Source organism: Podarcis muralis, chromosome 4, assembly GCF_964188315.1.
Source record: "Podarcis muralis chromosome 4, rPodMur119.hap1.1, whole genome shotgun sequence".
Classification (NCBI taxonomy): Eukaryota; Metazoa; Chordata; class Lepidosauria; order Squamata; family Lacertidae; genus Podarcis; species Podarcis muralis.
In genome coordinates this window covers 3,975,632-3,989,667 of record NC_135658.1, presented here as the reverse complement: position 1 = coordinate 3,989,667, position 14,036 = coordinate 3,975,632, and the positions used below count along the sequence as shown (strand labels likewise).

At 49.0% G+C, this 14,036-nt stretch overlaps 1 protein-coding gene across 1 annotated transcript; it reads right to left on the bottom strand.

Moving 5' to 3' along the window:
• Positions 1–4,059: 4,059 nt before the first annotated feature.
• Positions 4,060–12,427, bottom strand: CHRNA10 (cholinergic receptor nicotinic alpha 10 subunit). Its single transcript, XM_077926811.1, has 4 exons — positions 12,346–12,427; positions 10,530–10,684; positions 6,758–7,290; positions 4,060–5,594 (listed from the first exon to the last, which is right to left on the bottom strand). The coding sequence occupies exons 1-4, from the start codon at positions 12,346–12,348 to the stop codon at positions 4,987–4,989; spliced, it is 1,299 nt and encodes a 432-aa protein (XP_077782937.1). The 5' UTR covers positions 12,349–12,427; the 3' UTR covers positions 4,060–4,986.
• Between the last annotated feature and the right edge of the window lie 1,609 nt (positions 12,428–14,036).

Here is a 14,036-nt window from a genome sequence, read left to right as displayed (position 1 = left end):
CCTTTTATTGGCACAATATGCAAAGCCCGGCTGTTACATTTTGGGCTGTGACCTTTACACATCTTCCAATCCCGAGATCATAGGGTGGTACATATTTATTTTGGTACCTGTTTCCACCGCGTCATTTTCCCCTTGCACAATGTATGACGAAAGAGACAAAGGTCTCAGAGACAAAGGTCACAGACAGGGCACAGCAGACTACTGAGACCGCAAAAGGTTAGACAGAGGGCACGATGTTCAGACGGCTGTGGCTTTATCTGTGAGGGGGAGTGTGCCTCGCACCCCAAGGTCACGCGTGCAGACAGCTGAGGCTGCCCGCGGGCGGGAGTGTGCTCCACAACCCAGCGATCGTTCCTACAGATGTCCCGCAAGGATCAGGGCTTTCCTTCTCCTATGCACTGCCTTCCCAGCTTATCCCAGTCCTATCTGCCCCTCACTTCCCTCTACAGAACATGCAGAAACCACCGTCTTGACCATGGGACCCACTCTTGGTCTTGACTGCTCCATCGACAGCATTCAGAGGAAATTTGAGTCCCATTAGCTACCTTCGCCTGGTTTAGCTGGCCAGTGGAAGCCGTTTCGCAGGGTGTGGCCACTGTCACCTGCTGACAGCTTCTAGGAGCCACAGGTGAGATCGGAGTGCAGGAAGATGGGGACCAAAGGCAGACAAACTACCAGAGAAGGAGCATGATGTGTCCCCCACCAGAAGTATTGCCCCCCCCCCAACTTCTCATAAACCAGCTGGAGGTTATCACCCTTCAACTACAGTGGGACCTTGGTTCTCAAACTTAATCTGTTCTGGAAGTCCGTTCCAAAACCAAAGCATTCCAAAACCAAGGCACGCTTTCCCATAGAAAGTAATGCAAAATGGATTAATCCATTCCAGACTTTTAAAAACAACCCCTAAAACAGCACTTTAACATGAATTTTGCTATCTAACGAGACCATTGATCCATAAAAGGAAAGCAATAAACAATGCATCGCAGTCACACAATCAATCAATCAGTCAGTAGCTGAACTGGGTTCCACACAGTCACAAAGACAAAAAGAGCTGCAAAAACAAAAACAAAAAATAAATAGCAAAAACAGACAGACCTCAGCGGAACACTCAAAACGAAAGTGTGGCACTCAAATCTGAAGTGTAACACTCAAAACGGAGCATGTTCAGCTTCCGAAAAAAGTTCGCAAACAGGAACACTTACTTCCGGGTTTGCAGTGTTTGGGTTCCAAGTTGTTTGAGTAGCAAGGCATTTGAGAACCAAGGTACCACTGTAATTGGGATGAAAAAATAGACAGAATGCCATATTTTTCCATGTATAAGACTAGGTTTCCCCCCCTAAAAAATAATGTACAAAATTTGGGGGTGTCTTATACATGGGGGCGTCTTATAGACGGAAAAACATGGTAATTCCCCACATTCCAGCTCTCCTGCTCCAGATTTCTACCACTTCTTTTCCCCCACCCCACAAACATACAACATGGCGCCTCCAAGTTTTCCCATTGCGAGGTCCAGATTTTGTCCCCCCACCCCCACCCCCACCCCACATGGTTAAGCAGGAGGGAAATCCTGTCCTGCAAAGATTCCTTGTTTACATGTCTAGCACACAGTTCCCCTAATGTGAGCGCCGAAGAATTGCTTGCTTATTGCATTTATATCCCGGCTTTTTCCTCCCTAAAGCTTGAAGTGACTTACATGGTTCTACCACCACCGCCCCCCATCTAATCCCCACAACACCCCTGTGCAATAGGTCTGGCTGAGAGGCAGTGACTGGCCCCCAGGCTCAGCCAATGAACTTCGTGGCTGAGTTGGGGATTCGAACCCTGATCTCTAACCGCTGCACCACACTGCCTCTCAGTGTGGATTGCAGGTCTAGCCCCGTGGTTCTGCTCCGTTCGTTTGTAGCTAGCCGGGTCCAAGTGCAGCAGAGCTAAATCACAGAACTACAGAGTTGGAAGGGATCGCAAAGGTCATGCAGTCCAGCCCCCCAAGACCCCTTTGAAAGCCACTGGGGCATTTATATTTATATTTCTGTAGACAAGGATTAAGTGTAAGGTATTAGTTGTGTTTAGAATAGATTTATGAAAGATTTAGAAAACTTATTGATTAGAATATTTGTATGAGATTGCATAGGGAAAATACGGAATAACAGATACAAATTCGCTTAAAATGTATATGGGAAATGCAGTGTAAGCGATGGAAGTCAATCAATGAAATCTTATCATTGAGATATTTGTAGAATAAATTTGGAAGAAATTCTTCCAATTTTTCTTCTTATTTTTTCTTTTTCTTTTTTCTTTCCTTTTTCTTTTTTAAATATATGTGTGCCTGTCTGAAAAATATATGTACGTATGTATTTGTATGTATTTTGCTTGTATCTTGTAATAATTATGTTAAATAAAATTTATTAAAAGAAAAAGAAAGCCACTGGGGCAGAAGATGGGCAAAAAGACAAGACAACCCCACAGAGAACCTTGCAGACACAGAGAAACGGTTGGCTTTTTGAGGACTTTATTATCATTTCCACATCTGTTTCGAGTTCCCTGTTGAGAATCTGCAGGTGGAGCACGAAGGTGTCTCAGGGGGGAGGAAGCTGAGAACACCCTCGTCCCGTTTCAAAAGGGTCCGTGGTCCCCCTCCCACAGCTGCCCCCCGGCTGACTCACCTGATGGCTTTGACCTTTACTAAAATCCATGGGCTTCCCAACTAATTCATTTTACCCCTTGCCCAGCTCATTTGAACCAAAGCTCAGAATACACAGGGAAGTGTCCTTTCCCATTGCAAAGGCGCATCGTCCATTTTTTGCACCATTGGAGGAACGTACATGGGATCGGCTTCTCCTCCCAGGGGCCAGTGGGGTCAGCTGTGAGCTTCCTTGGCCCGCCAGAGGCCTGTTCAAGCTCAGGGATTCCGGCGCCCGACCTCGTCTAGACTGAGATTCCCTTGGAAGTTTGGGGAGGAATGGAGAGGTCGAAAATGTAACACAAGAAAAAAGTCACGGAAACACACCCGAACATTTGGCTTGAAGGTGGGGTGCTCTCAAGCCTGCAAACGAGCAAGTTTATCCCCAAATTAAGATCTCGTCGGCGGGTTGCACAAGGTCGAAGCAAGCAAGCGTAACCAAAGTGAGAGTGATAATTGGCATTTCAGGATTCGGGCAAGCGATGAAATGTGACAAGAAGGACAGGGAATAAAGTCCCCTTGGGAAACATGCACACATTTAAAGCACTCTTAAAAAGCAGAGACATCACCTTGCCAACAAAGGCCCATATAGTTAAAGCTCTGGTTTTCCCAGTAGTGATGTACGGAAGTGAGAGCTGGACCATAAAGAAGGCTGATCGCCGAAGAATGGATGCTTTTGAATTCTGGTGCTGGAGGAGACTCTTGAGAGTCCCATGGACTGCAAGAAGATCCAACCGATCCATTCTGAAGGAAATCAGCCCTGAGTGCTCACTGGAAGGACAGATCGTGAAGCTGAGGCTCCAAGACTTTGGCCACCTCATGAGAAGAGAAGACTCCCTGTAAAAGCCCCTAATGTTCGGAAAGACGGAGGGCACAAGGAGAAGGGGAGGACAGAGGACCAGATGGTTGGACAGTGTTCTCGAAGTTACCAGTGTGAGTTTGACCAAACTGCAGGAGGCAGTGGAAGACAAGAGTGCCTGGCGTGCTCTGGTCCAGGGGGTCACGAAGAGGCGGACGAGACTAAACGACAACAACAACTATGCCACTTTCAATGCCAAGGTTTTTTGTCCCTTGGGACTAAATCATTTTGAAATTCTGAAAGCTTTGGGGCTTCTTTACACCTGCCAGTTTCTCCCTATTGTGCTTAAGTAAAGATCCATGCTCAACTCAGTATTGCTAAAGGAGGGAATGAACTCCTTGTGGAATCTGCACTAAGGTGTGGGGGGTGGGGAGCCAGATTCTGAAGCCGAAATCTCTGATTGGCATGAATTAGGTAAATCACTTGACAATAGGCAGAGGGCCTTCTTGGTGGTGGTGCCTGCCCTGTGGAACGCCCTCCTATCAGATGGTCCAGGGGGTCACGAAGAGTCGGACACGACTAAATGAATAAACAACAACAACAACAGAATTATAGGGCTGGAAGGGGCAAAGGGTCATCTAGACCAACCCCCTACAGTGCAAGTGTTTGCATAATCACAAATTGCACCAATGCCATTGATGGCGCTCTCCTGCTTGGATTTTCAAAGCAATAGGGAACCTCGGGATTCTGAGAGGAGAAAGTGTGCAATGGCAGTATACGGAAGAGACTGCTGCTTGCGTCCAAGGAGGAATTAAAGGAAGCACGAGTGGTTCACAATCCACATTAAGCTGCAGTGTGGACAGAGCCGTAGACCAGGAGGCCTTGCGTGTAGAAGGTCCCACATTCATTCCCCAAAGGCATCTTCCAGAGAGGGCTGGAAAAGATTTCCTTGCCTGAAACCCTGGCCAGCTGCTGCCCGTCAGTGTAGACAATACTGAGATGAATGAACCAATGTCCTGACTTGGCAGCTGTTCCTCTGCTCCTAGGGTTGTGGGGCAGCTGTGTGTGTGCAGCAACCAAAGACTAAATCGCTCACCCGCTAGATTGGTGTGGTGGTGGATGCAGAAACAACGGCCATGTCCGTAGTATCCAATTTCTGGCTCGACACAGAACTGTAGAGTTGGAAGGGACCCCCAGAGCCCCTGGACATGCTGTTGCCCACCCCCCATGGTCCAAGAGCTGCACCCCAGCACCACCCATGGCATCCCAAGGGGTCTTGGGGCTCACCTGTCCAGCTCACACTTCCCTGGGTGCCCATCAGAAATGCCCTAGTCCTGCCAGCGGATTGGACCTTCTGCCAGCACCGTCCGCCAGCCCTGCGTGCCCCACTTTTTGCAGGGCAAGTTCTCCTTCCAAAAAATGATGATGGTGGTGATGATATCGCAGCACCCGGCTGAGGAGCAGGAAGGAGGTTCTGCTGGCATGCTTCCTGCTCCTCTGGGTCATCTCAGATGGCTTTGCCCATGATGAGGACGCTCATGATGAATACCATGGCGAAGAAGACCCACATGAAGAAGCGGTCCATCACCTTGGCGATCTTCTTCCACTCCCCGGTCCGCCTGGAGGCCGCCTTCTGGTCCCGGAAGCAGTTGGCAATGTACTCCACGTTCCTGAGGATGCTGTGGTGGTGGCAGAGGCAGCGGCTCTTGGCACAGGGGGCCTGATCCGCAGACTCGCCCTCCCCGCCCTCCAGGTCCACGTACTGGCTGCCCTCGCCCCAGCCGGGCTGCTCCGAGGGGCTGCTGGGCCCCTGCGAAGGAGACCGGCGGCGCGGCGCTTCCTCGCCGGGGGATCTCCCCCTGCCCACCCCCCGTGTGGGGCCCCCGCCGTTGGCCAGGCGGGCTTTGGGGGTGGGCTCCGGCTCCGGCCGGGGGCTCTTGCAGCTCTCCCCCACTTCGTAGACGAAGAAGATGCGGGCCATGTACTGCAGGATGAGCTTTTTGGCCCACCTGGGGACGGGTTTGGCGCCAGGGCCGCAGTGGTGGATGTTCATGATGAAGATGGTCAAGGCGGTCGAGGCCGTGATCATGGTCATGGTGGCGATGTAGTATTTGCCTGCAGGTGGAGGGGTCGGGGAGCGGGGGACGGATGGACAAGAGGAGACTTTAGCACCTGAGAGCGGCCATCACACCAATCCAGGGTGCTGGGCTACAACTCCCATCAGACCTCACCAGGAGCCTGAAATTGAGGGAGCACCAGGCTGGGGAAGGCAACATGAGACCTTCGCAGGTGGTATTATTATTATTATTATTATTATTATTATTATTATTATATTTTATTATTTATACCCCACCCATCCAGCTGGCTTTCCCCAGCCACTCTGGGCACCTCCCAACTGAATATTAAAAACACAATAAAAAATCAAATAATAATAATAATATAATAATAATAATAATAATAATTTTAAAAATATTAAAAATTTAAAAACTATTACAGTGATACCTTGGGTTAAGTACTTAATTCGTTCCGGAGGTCCGTTCTTAACCTGAAACTGTTCTTAACCTGAAGCACCACTTTAGCTAACATGGCCTCCTGCCGCCGCCGTGCCACCACTGCACGATTTCTGTTCTCATCCTGAAGCAAAGTTCTTAACCCGAGGTACTATTTCTGGGTTAAGCGGAGTTTGTAACCTGAAGTGTCTGTAACCTGAAGCGTCTGTAACCTGAAGCGTATGTAACCTGAAGCGTATATAACCCAAGGTACTACTGTAAATTTATTAAATTTTTAAAAATTATTAAAATTTAAAAAAAAAAACCTGCCCTCCCCAGCCAAGACCAGGCTCAGGGCAGCTAACACCAGGTATAAAAACAATTGATTAAAATACAACTTAAAAACAAAATTAAAATACAACATTAAATGCAACCTCATTTCAGTAGAAACTCAAATCAAAAACTTTTTTGGGGATGAAAATGTCAAACCTTCACCAAGGCCAATTATCCAGACTGGTCCTACTTGGGCCAGAAAAAAGCCAGGGAAGTCCCCAACTAGGAGTTCCATCACAGAAGGAGAAAGGAAAAAGGAAAGAGGGGAAGGGGATCAAGTTGATTCCAAGCCAAAGGCCAGGGGGAACAACTCCGTCTTACAGGCCCTGCGGAAAGAGATCAGATCCTGCCGATGTCAACCCCAAACACGCAATATCCCTTTTTTCAGTTTCCTTGTTTCTGGGCTGGGTCCAGAGACGCCGCAATCCTCACCTTCTCCCCCCAGGGGCTACTCACCAATGAGGGGCACGTTCTCCGAGGGGGGCATGCTCTCAGCCACCAGCAGCTGGAAGACGGTCAGTGCCAGGAGGACGGTCACCCCCAGGGACACCTTCTCCCCGGAGTCGGCCGGGAGGTAGAAGCCCAGCGGGGCCAGGAAAGAGATCATGATGCAGGGGAGAAGCAGGTTGAAGATGTAGAAGGAAGCCCTCCTCTTGAGGTGCAGCGTGTAGGTGACGTCTGGGTAGGGCTCCGAGCAGCACCCGTAGGTGACCACGCTGCGCTTGGCCGGCATCCCCAGGACCTCCCACTCCACGTTCTCCACGAAGTCCGTCAGGTCCCCCGTCTCCTGCTTGTTCAGGATGTCAATCTGGTTGCCGTTGTAGGTCCAGGAGCCAAAGGTCAGTCGGCACTGCTGGCCGTCAAAGGGGAAGTAGGAGACGTCCACCTTGCAGGAGCTCTTGGTGATGGCCGGAGAGTCCCACATGATCTGGCCGTCCGAGTGGATCACCACGTTGGTCTCCATCGAGCCCGTGAACTGGTCATCGGCGCTGGAGGAGGGGGAAGGAGAGAAATAATTATTATTGTTATTATTTATACCCCACCCATCTGGCTGGGTTTCCCCAGCCACTCTGGGAGGCTCCCAACGGAATACAGTGGTACCTCTGGTTAAGTACTTAATTCGTTCCGGAGGTCTGTTCTTAACCTGAAACTGTTCTTAACCTAAAGCACCACTTTAGCTAATGGGGCCTCCTGCTGCCGCCGCGCCGCTGGAGCACCATTTCTGTTCTCATCCTGAAGCAAAGTTCTTAACCCAAAGCACTATTTCTGGGTTAGCAGAGTATGTAACCTGAAGCATATGCAACCTGAAGCGTATGTAACCCGAGGTACCACTGTATTAAAAACACAAAATACGGGGTGTCTTATACATCTTATAGACGGAAAAACATGGTAATTCCCCACATTCCAGCTCTCCTGATCCAAATTTCTACCACTTCTCTTCCCCCACCCCACAAACATACAACATGGCGCCTCCAAGTTTTCCCATTGCAAGGCCCAGATTTTGTCCCCCACCCCACATGGTTAAGCAGGAGGGAAATCCTGTCCAACAAAGATTCCTTGTTTACATGTCTGGCACACAGTTCCCCTAATGTGAGCACCGAAGAATTGCTTATTGCATTCATATCCCGGCTTTTTCTCCCTGAAGCTTGAAGTGACTTACATGGTTCTACCACCACCGCCCCCCATCTAATCCCCACAACACCCCTGTGAGGTAGGCCTGGCAGCATTAAACATTAAAAACTTCCCTAAACAGGGCTGCCTTCAGATGTCTTTTTAAAGTTAGATAGTTGTTTATTTTCTTGACATCTGATGGGAGGGTGTTCCACAGGGCAGGCGCCACCACCGAGAAGGCCCTCTGCCTGGCTCCCTGTAACCTCACTTCTTGCAGGGAGGGAACCGCCAGAAGGCCCTTGGAGCCGGACCTCAGTGTCTGGGCTAGACGATGGGATGGAGACGCTCCTTCAGGCATACAGGACTGAGGCCGTTTAGGGCTTTAAAGGTCAGCACTTTGAATTGTGCTCGGAAACGTGCTGGGAGCCAATAAAGGTCTTTCAGGACCGGTGTTATGGGGTCTCGGTGGCCACTCCCAGTCACCAGTCTAGCTGCCGCATTCTGAAATAATTGCAGTTTCCGATGAAGCATCAGTGCCAAATCAGGAAAGCAGCTCTCTGTTTTCAGGAGCACATCCATTTCATTTCATTTACAGTGGTACCTCGGTTTTCGAACGTAATACATTCCGGAAGACATTGGACTTCTGAAAACCGAAGCAATTACTTCCTGTCAGGGGCTCAGGGACTGAGCCACAGGGGAGAGAGGAAATGGAGAGCGAGGGGGAGGAATCTGAAGGTAGCAGAGAACAGAATGACAGTGAATCGAGAGATTCCATAAGCCTCTCCAGTGAATCAGAAGACTCCCAGAAGGGGGCGCCGACGGCCAGGGAGAAGGGGGTCCCAGAGTGGACACACCAGAAGCAAGGGGCCAGAGGAGACTCCCAAAGTAGTAGCTGGAGATCAGGACCAGTTTCCCCACCGGAGCGCAGTGGGGGGGGAAGAGGAGTCAGGTCTGGCCACGCCCCCGTCGGAGAGTGAGGGAATGGAGGGGAAGTCAGAGCCAGGCAGCACCCCTGGGGAGGAGAGTAGCGACAGGAGCTGTGTAGCAGTGAGGAGGAAGGTGTCGGGCTGCGCGCGCGCGCCAAGTTCAAATGTACAGGCGCGCGGGACTGCTGACAGCCCAGAGTGGGAACCAGGTCCTAAAGCCCGCCAGAGGGAGGGGGAGGACTCGGGAGACTCAGCTTCTGAAGAGTCTAGGAAAGGCGAGTCCTCGACGGGCAAGAGGACCCAGAGGAGGAAAGAACAAAGGAAGAGGTGGAGCAAGGCTAGGGTCTTAAACTGGTGTATGGGGGGAGGAGACTCAGACGGAGCTTCGGCGGTCTAGAGTTCGAGACGTAGAGGTGCACGCTGGGAATGTAAGAATGAAACAGAACTTAAATAAAGACTATTTCATATAACAACGACCTGGCGTTGGTCCTTTGTGAGCTGGGACCTAGGGCAGCTTCTGACACTTCCGGAAGCATTTACTTCCAGAAAACTCAATACAGAAGCAGTGTGGCACGTTTGACTTCCGAAAAGCATTCGAAAACCGAAGCAATTACTTCTGGGTTTTCGGTGTTCGAAAACCGAAATGTCTGACTTTCGAGACGTTCAAAAGCCGGGGTACCACTGTACTATAATCCTACCCTGCTTTTCACTCATGTGAGTCATAAAGCGGCTTACATACAATAAATAATAACTACTATTAATAACTATTTTAGAATAATAATAATAATAATAATAATAATAATAATGGTCGCGGGGTTTAGATAATCAAAATTTATGTGTTGTAAAACAGCTAATAAAAAGGAGAAGAAAACAAACATAGGGAAAAGAGGGGTGGAAAGTCAATAAGAAACTTTGTATGTTAAAAAAATTGTATAATTATAAATGCTTTGAAATATCGTTGAGGACTTAATAGAAATGATATAAAAACAATAAATAGTAACTTAGTAAAGGTAAAGGTAAAGGGACCCCTGACCGTTAAGTCCAGTCGCAGACGACTCTGGGGTTACGGCACTCATCTTGCTTTATTGGCCGAGGGAGCCTGCGTACAACTTCCGGGTCATGTGGCCAGCATGACTAAGCCGCTTCTGGAGAGCAGCGCACGGAAATGCCGTTTACCTTCCTGCTGGAGCAGTACCTATTTATCTACTTGCACTGTGACGTGCTTTCGAACTGCTAGGTTGGCAGGAGCAGGGACCGAGCAACGGGAGCTCACCCCGTCGCGGGGCTTCGAACCGCTGAACTTCTGATCGGCAAGCCCAAGAGGCTCAGTGGTTTAGACCACAGCGCCACTTGCAACATAAATAAAATAATGAACAAATTGACAATAAAATAACCACCTTCTATAAATCATTAGCAAAACAACTTATAAAATGGATTAAATAGCATAACCACAAGAAGCCATTTTATAAAATTCGCAGAGCGTTCCAGGACTCATAATCCACAAAACTATATGAAGAACATTAGCAGACTAACAACCAAAAACAAATTTAAAGCACTGCTGAATCCAGACACTTTCTCTCCCTGCTCCCATGACTCATAGTCTTCCACTTAGTTCATCAAAAAACACCTTCGCAGAACATCTTTTAAAGGGAAGGGCTGTGGTGCCACAGGGGGCCTTCTGTGAAACCTACTTGTTATACAGAACGATGTCCGGCCTCCAGACATAGCTGCTTGGGATCCGTATGGTGTCAATGCCATCGTAAGCCTCCTTCTCCCAGCTCAGGTAGGCGTCCACCCACACCTGCCGGATCCACAGGTAAGCCGTCAAGATTTGATTCCTCTCATCCTGCAAGGCAAGAGGGAAAACAACCTCAGATACAGGGTGCAAGGAGCACGCCTTATGCTCTGCTTTTCTTGCAGAGCGGGGCATCGGGTGGGGAATCTGGGGAAAATCGGCTTTGACACACACACACACACACACACACACACACACACACACACACACACCCTTTGCAATACCTCCTTTTTTTCTTTAGAGGCGAGGAAGAAATAGACCAAGTGCCATTGCCCAGCCTGGTTTCTAACCCTAATTGCTAAAAACTGGAAAAAAGAAACTGTGCCAACAGAAAAGGAATGGCAAGACAAACTGTTATCTAGTACGGTATATTGTACTGGCTAGATTAACAGAAGCAATTAGAGATCACACTAGACAAGAGTTTCAAAAAGCATGGGGAAAGCGCAGGGAATACTTCACAAAACAGTGCCCTAAAATACATACCTGGACTTGTTTTGATTAATGTCTTCAGGAGACTTTGTGGATATTTAAGTTATAATTAGAAAATTCTTAATAATTACTCATAAAGGAAACATTTATAGGAAGTAAATAAGGAGGCCAGATACAGGATAAAGGAAGCCATTTATTTGGTTGTTTGTATTGTTGTATGTTATGCTGCACCCTCATCTAAGGGACGCGGGTGGCGCTGTGGGTAAAAGCCTCAGCGCCTAGGGCTTGCCGATCGAAAGGTCGGCGGTTCGAATCCCCGCGGCGGGGTGCGCTCCCGTTGTTCGGTCCCAGCGCCTGCCAACCTAGCAGTTCGAAAGCACCTTCGGGTGCAAGTAGATAAATAGGGACCGCTTACCAGCGGGAAGGTAAACAGCGTTCCGTGTGCTGCGCTGGCTCGCCAGATGCAGCTTCGTCACGCTGGCCACGTGACCCGGAAGTGTCTCCGGACAGCACTGGCCCCTGGCCTCTTAAGTGAGATGGGCGCACAACCCCAGAGTCTGTCAAGACTGGCCCGTATGGGCAGGGGTACCTTTACCTTTTTATGCTCATTGTATGTTAAAAGTAAAGGTAAAGGGACCCCTGACCATTAGGTCCAGTCGTGGCTGACTCTGGGGATGCGGCGCTCATCTCGCTTTACTGGCCGAGTACAGCTTCCGGGTCATGTGGCCAGCATGACTAAGCCGCTTCTGGCGAACCAGAGCAGTGCACGGAAACGCCGTTTACCTTCCCGCCAGAGCGGTACCTATTTATCTACTTGCACTTCAACGTGCTTTTGACTGCTAGGTTGGCAGGAGCAGAGACAGAGCAACGGGAGCTCACCCTGTCGATCAGCCAGCCCTAGCCATTTGCTTACCTCCCTGAAATGCAAAAAGAAAGTAATATTTCATTTAGATGGAGATTGAATGAAGACTTATTAGATGATCAAAAAGCAAGATGAGCACCACAACCCCAGAGTTGTCCACGACTGGACCTAATGGTCAGGGGTCCCTTTACCCTTTAAGCAAATGGCGAATGAAAGTCTTTCAGTTGGGGAAAGAGAACTCAAAGCAGTTCGGCAAAACAGGACCCTTGCCCTAGCCAACCAAGACCAAAACCCCTTGCAATGGGGCGCAAGACACAGTGGATCTATCCATAGCCGTTCAGCCTCTTCCGACAAGAGTGCTCCGACCTGCGGCTGCATTTGAAGCCGCTTGCACCTGCCCTCCAAGCACCAAAGGACTCACCATGTCGATGATCTGGGACAGGGTGACCTGCAGCGTGACATTGAGAGCTCTGTCTGTGTCTTCCGCCGGCCGCAGCGCATTGGAGTAGTTGGCAAACAGGTCATTGAGCAGCTTGTAGGCAAACTTGCCCTGAGCCCCTGAGCAGCCTGGGCGGGGGGGAAGGAGGCCAAGTTGTGGGGCAGGAAGAAGGGGGAGGAGAGAACAAAGGAAAGGTCCATGTCAGCTGTTTCCAAAATATTTAAAGGCCACCAAAACCTCGGTTCCATAAATGCCTGTGCCCCCTTCTCTACCCTATGAAAAGCGGAATGGCAGTTTGCACAACCCACTAAGGAAGATAGGAAGACAATAAACTTCAAAGCAACAGCAATTTAGTTGCACATTTGTTGAAAATCCAGTTAAAACTATTTCACAGAATCGTAGAGTTGGAAGGGACAACAAGGGTCATCTAGTCCTAATATATAATTTTTCTTCAATTTTCTAATTTACATTTCAAAATATTCATTTAGGTAAAGGTAAAGGTACCCCTGCCCGTACGGGCCAGTCTTGACAGACTCTAGGGTTGTGCGCCCATCTCACTGAAGAGGCCGGGGGCCAGCGCTGTCCGCAGACACTTCCGGGTCACGTGGCCAGCATGACAAAGCCGCATCTGGCGAGCCAGTGCAGCACACGGAAACGCCGTTTACCTTCCTGCTAGTAAGCGGTCCCTATTTATCTACTTGCACCCGGGGGTGCTTTCGAACTGCTAGGTTGGCAGGCGCTGGGACCGAGCAACGGGAGCGCACCCCGCCGCGGGGATTCGAACCGCCGACCTTTCGATCGGCAAGCCCTAGGCGCTGAGGCTTTTACCCACAGCGCCACCCGCGTCCCATAAAATATTCATTTAAACAACCTTAAATCAATGATTTCCCATCTTCTCTTTCGGTGGTTCATTTTGCATACCACACATCCCTGCATATTTTACATGAACTAAACCATTCAGTAATCCATTGTTACATCCATCAAAACTTATTTATACTGTTGAATTTATCTTAGTGCTACCAGCATTTTTAAATAAACACAATTTCCACCCATATATTCAGTGAACATTTTCCATTCTTCTTTAAACGTACATTTTTCTTGTTCTCTTATTCTATATGTTAAATTTGCACAAGCATCATTTAGTCCAACCCCTCCAACATGCCCAACATGGGGCTTGAACCCCCAACCCTGAATTTAATAATTCAGCTGCTCTACCAGCTGAGCTATCCCAACTGAGCTCTTTCATTTATTTCACTCAACAAAACTGATGAACTTGAAAGGGACGGTGCTTGCTACATCCCTGCTGGAAGCATAGTTCACAGCACAGTAAATTCCTGATTTTTGGTCTGTTAACCCCGCTGGACCTCTGGTTAACCCCGCTGGACCTCCAGTTATTTCCAGACCCTGTGATCGATGGAGGACTGGTTATTCCTCCTGGCAAACTGCCTGGTGCGTGCTGGATCACCAGTCCTTCCTCGCTCCCAGAATCCAAGTAACCAAATGTCCCTTGGTGGTTGCCATCTGTTGTAAACAAAAAACTGCCCTTTTCCCCTTATGGGGTATCCAAGAGTCCATATATAGGTTCCCTATTGGTAGGAGAAAATAACAGAGGCCAACCAGAGAATATTGAGAAGCAAAGCAGCTAGTAAGCCTGATCTTTATTGATCTGTTGC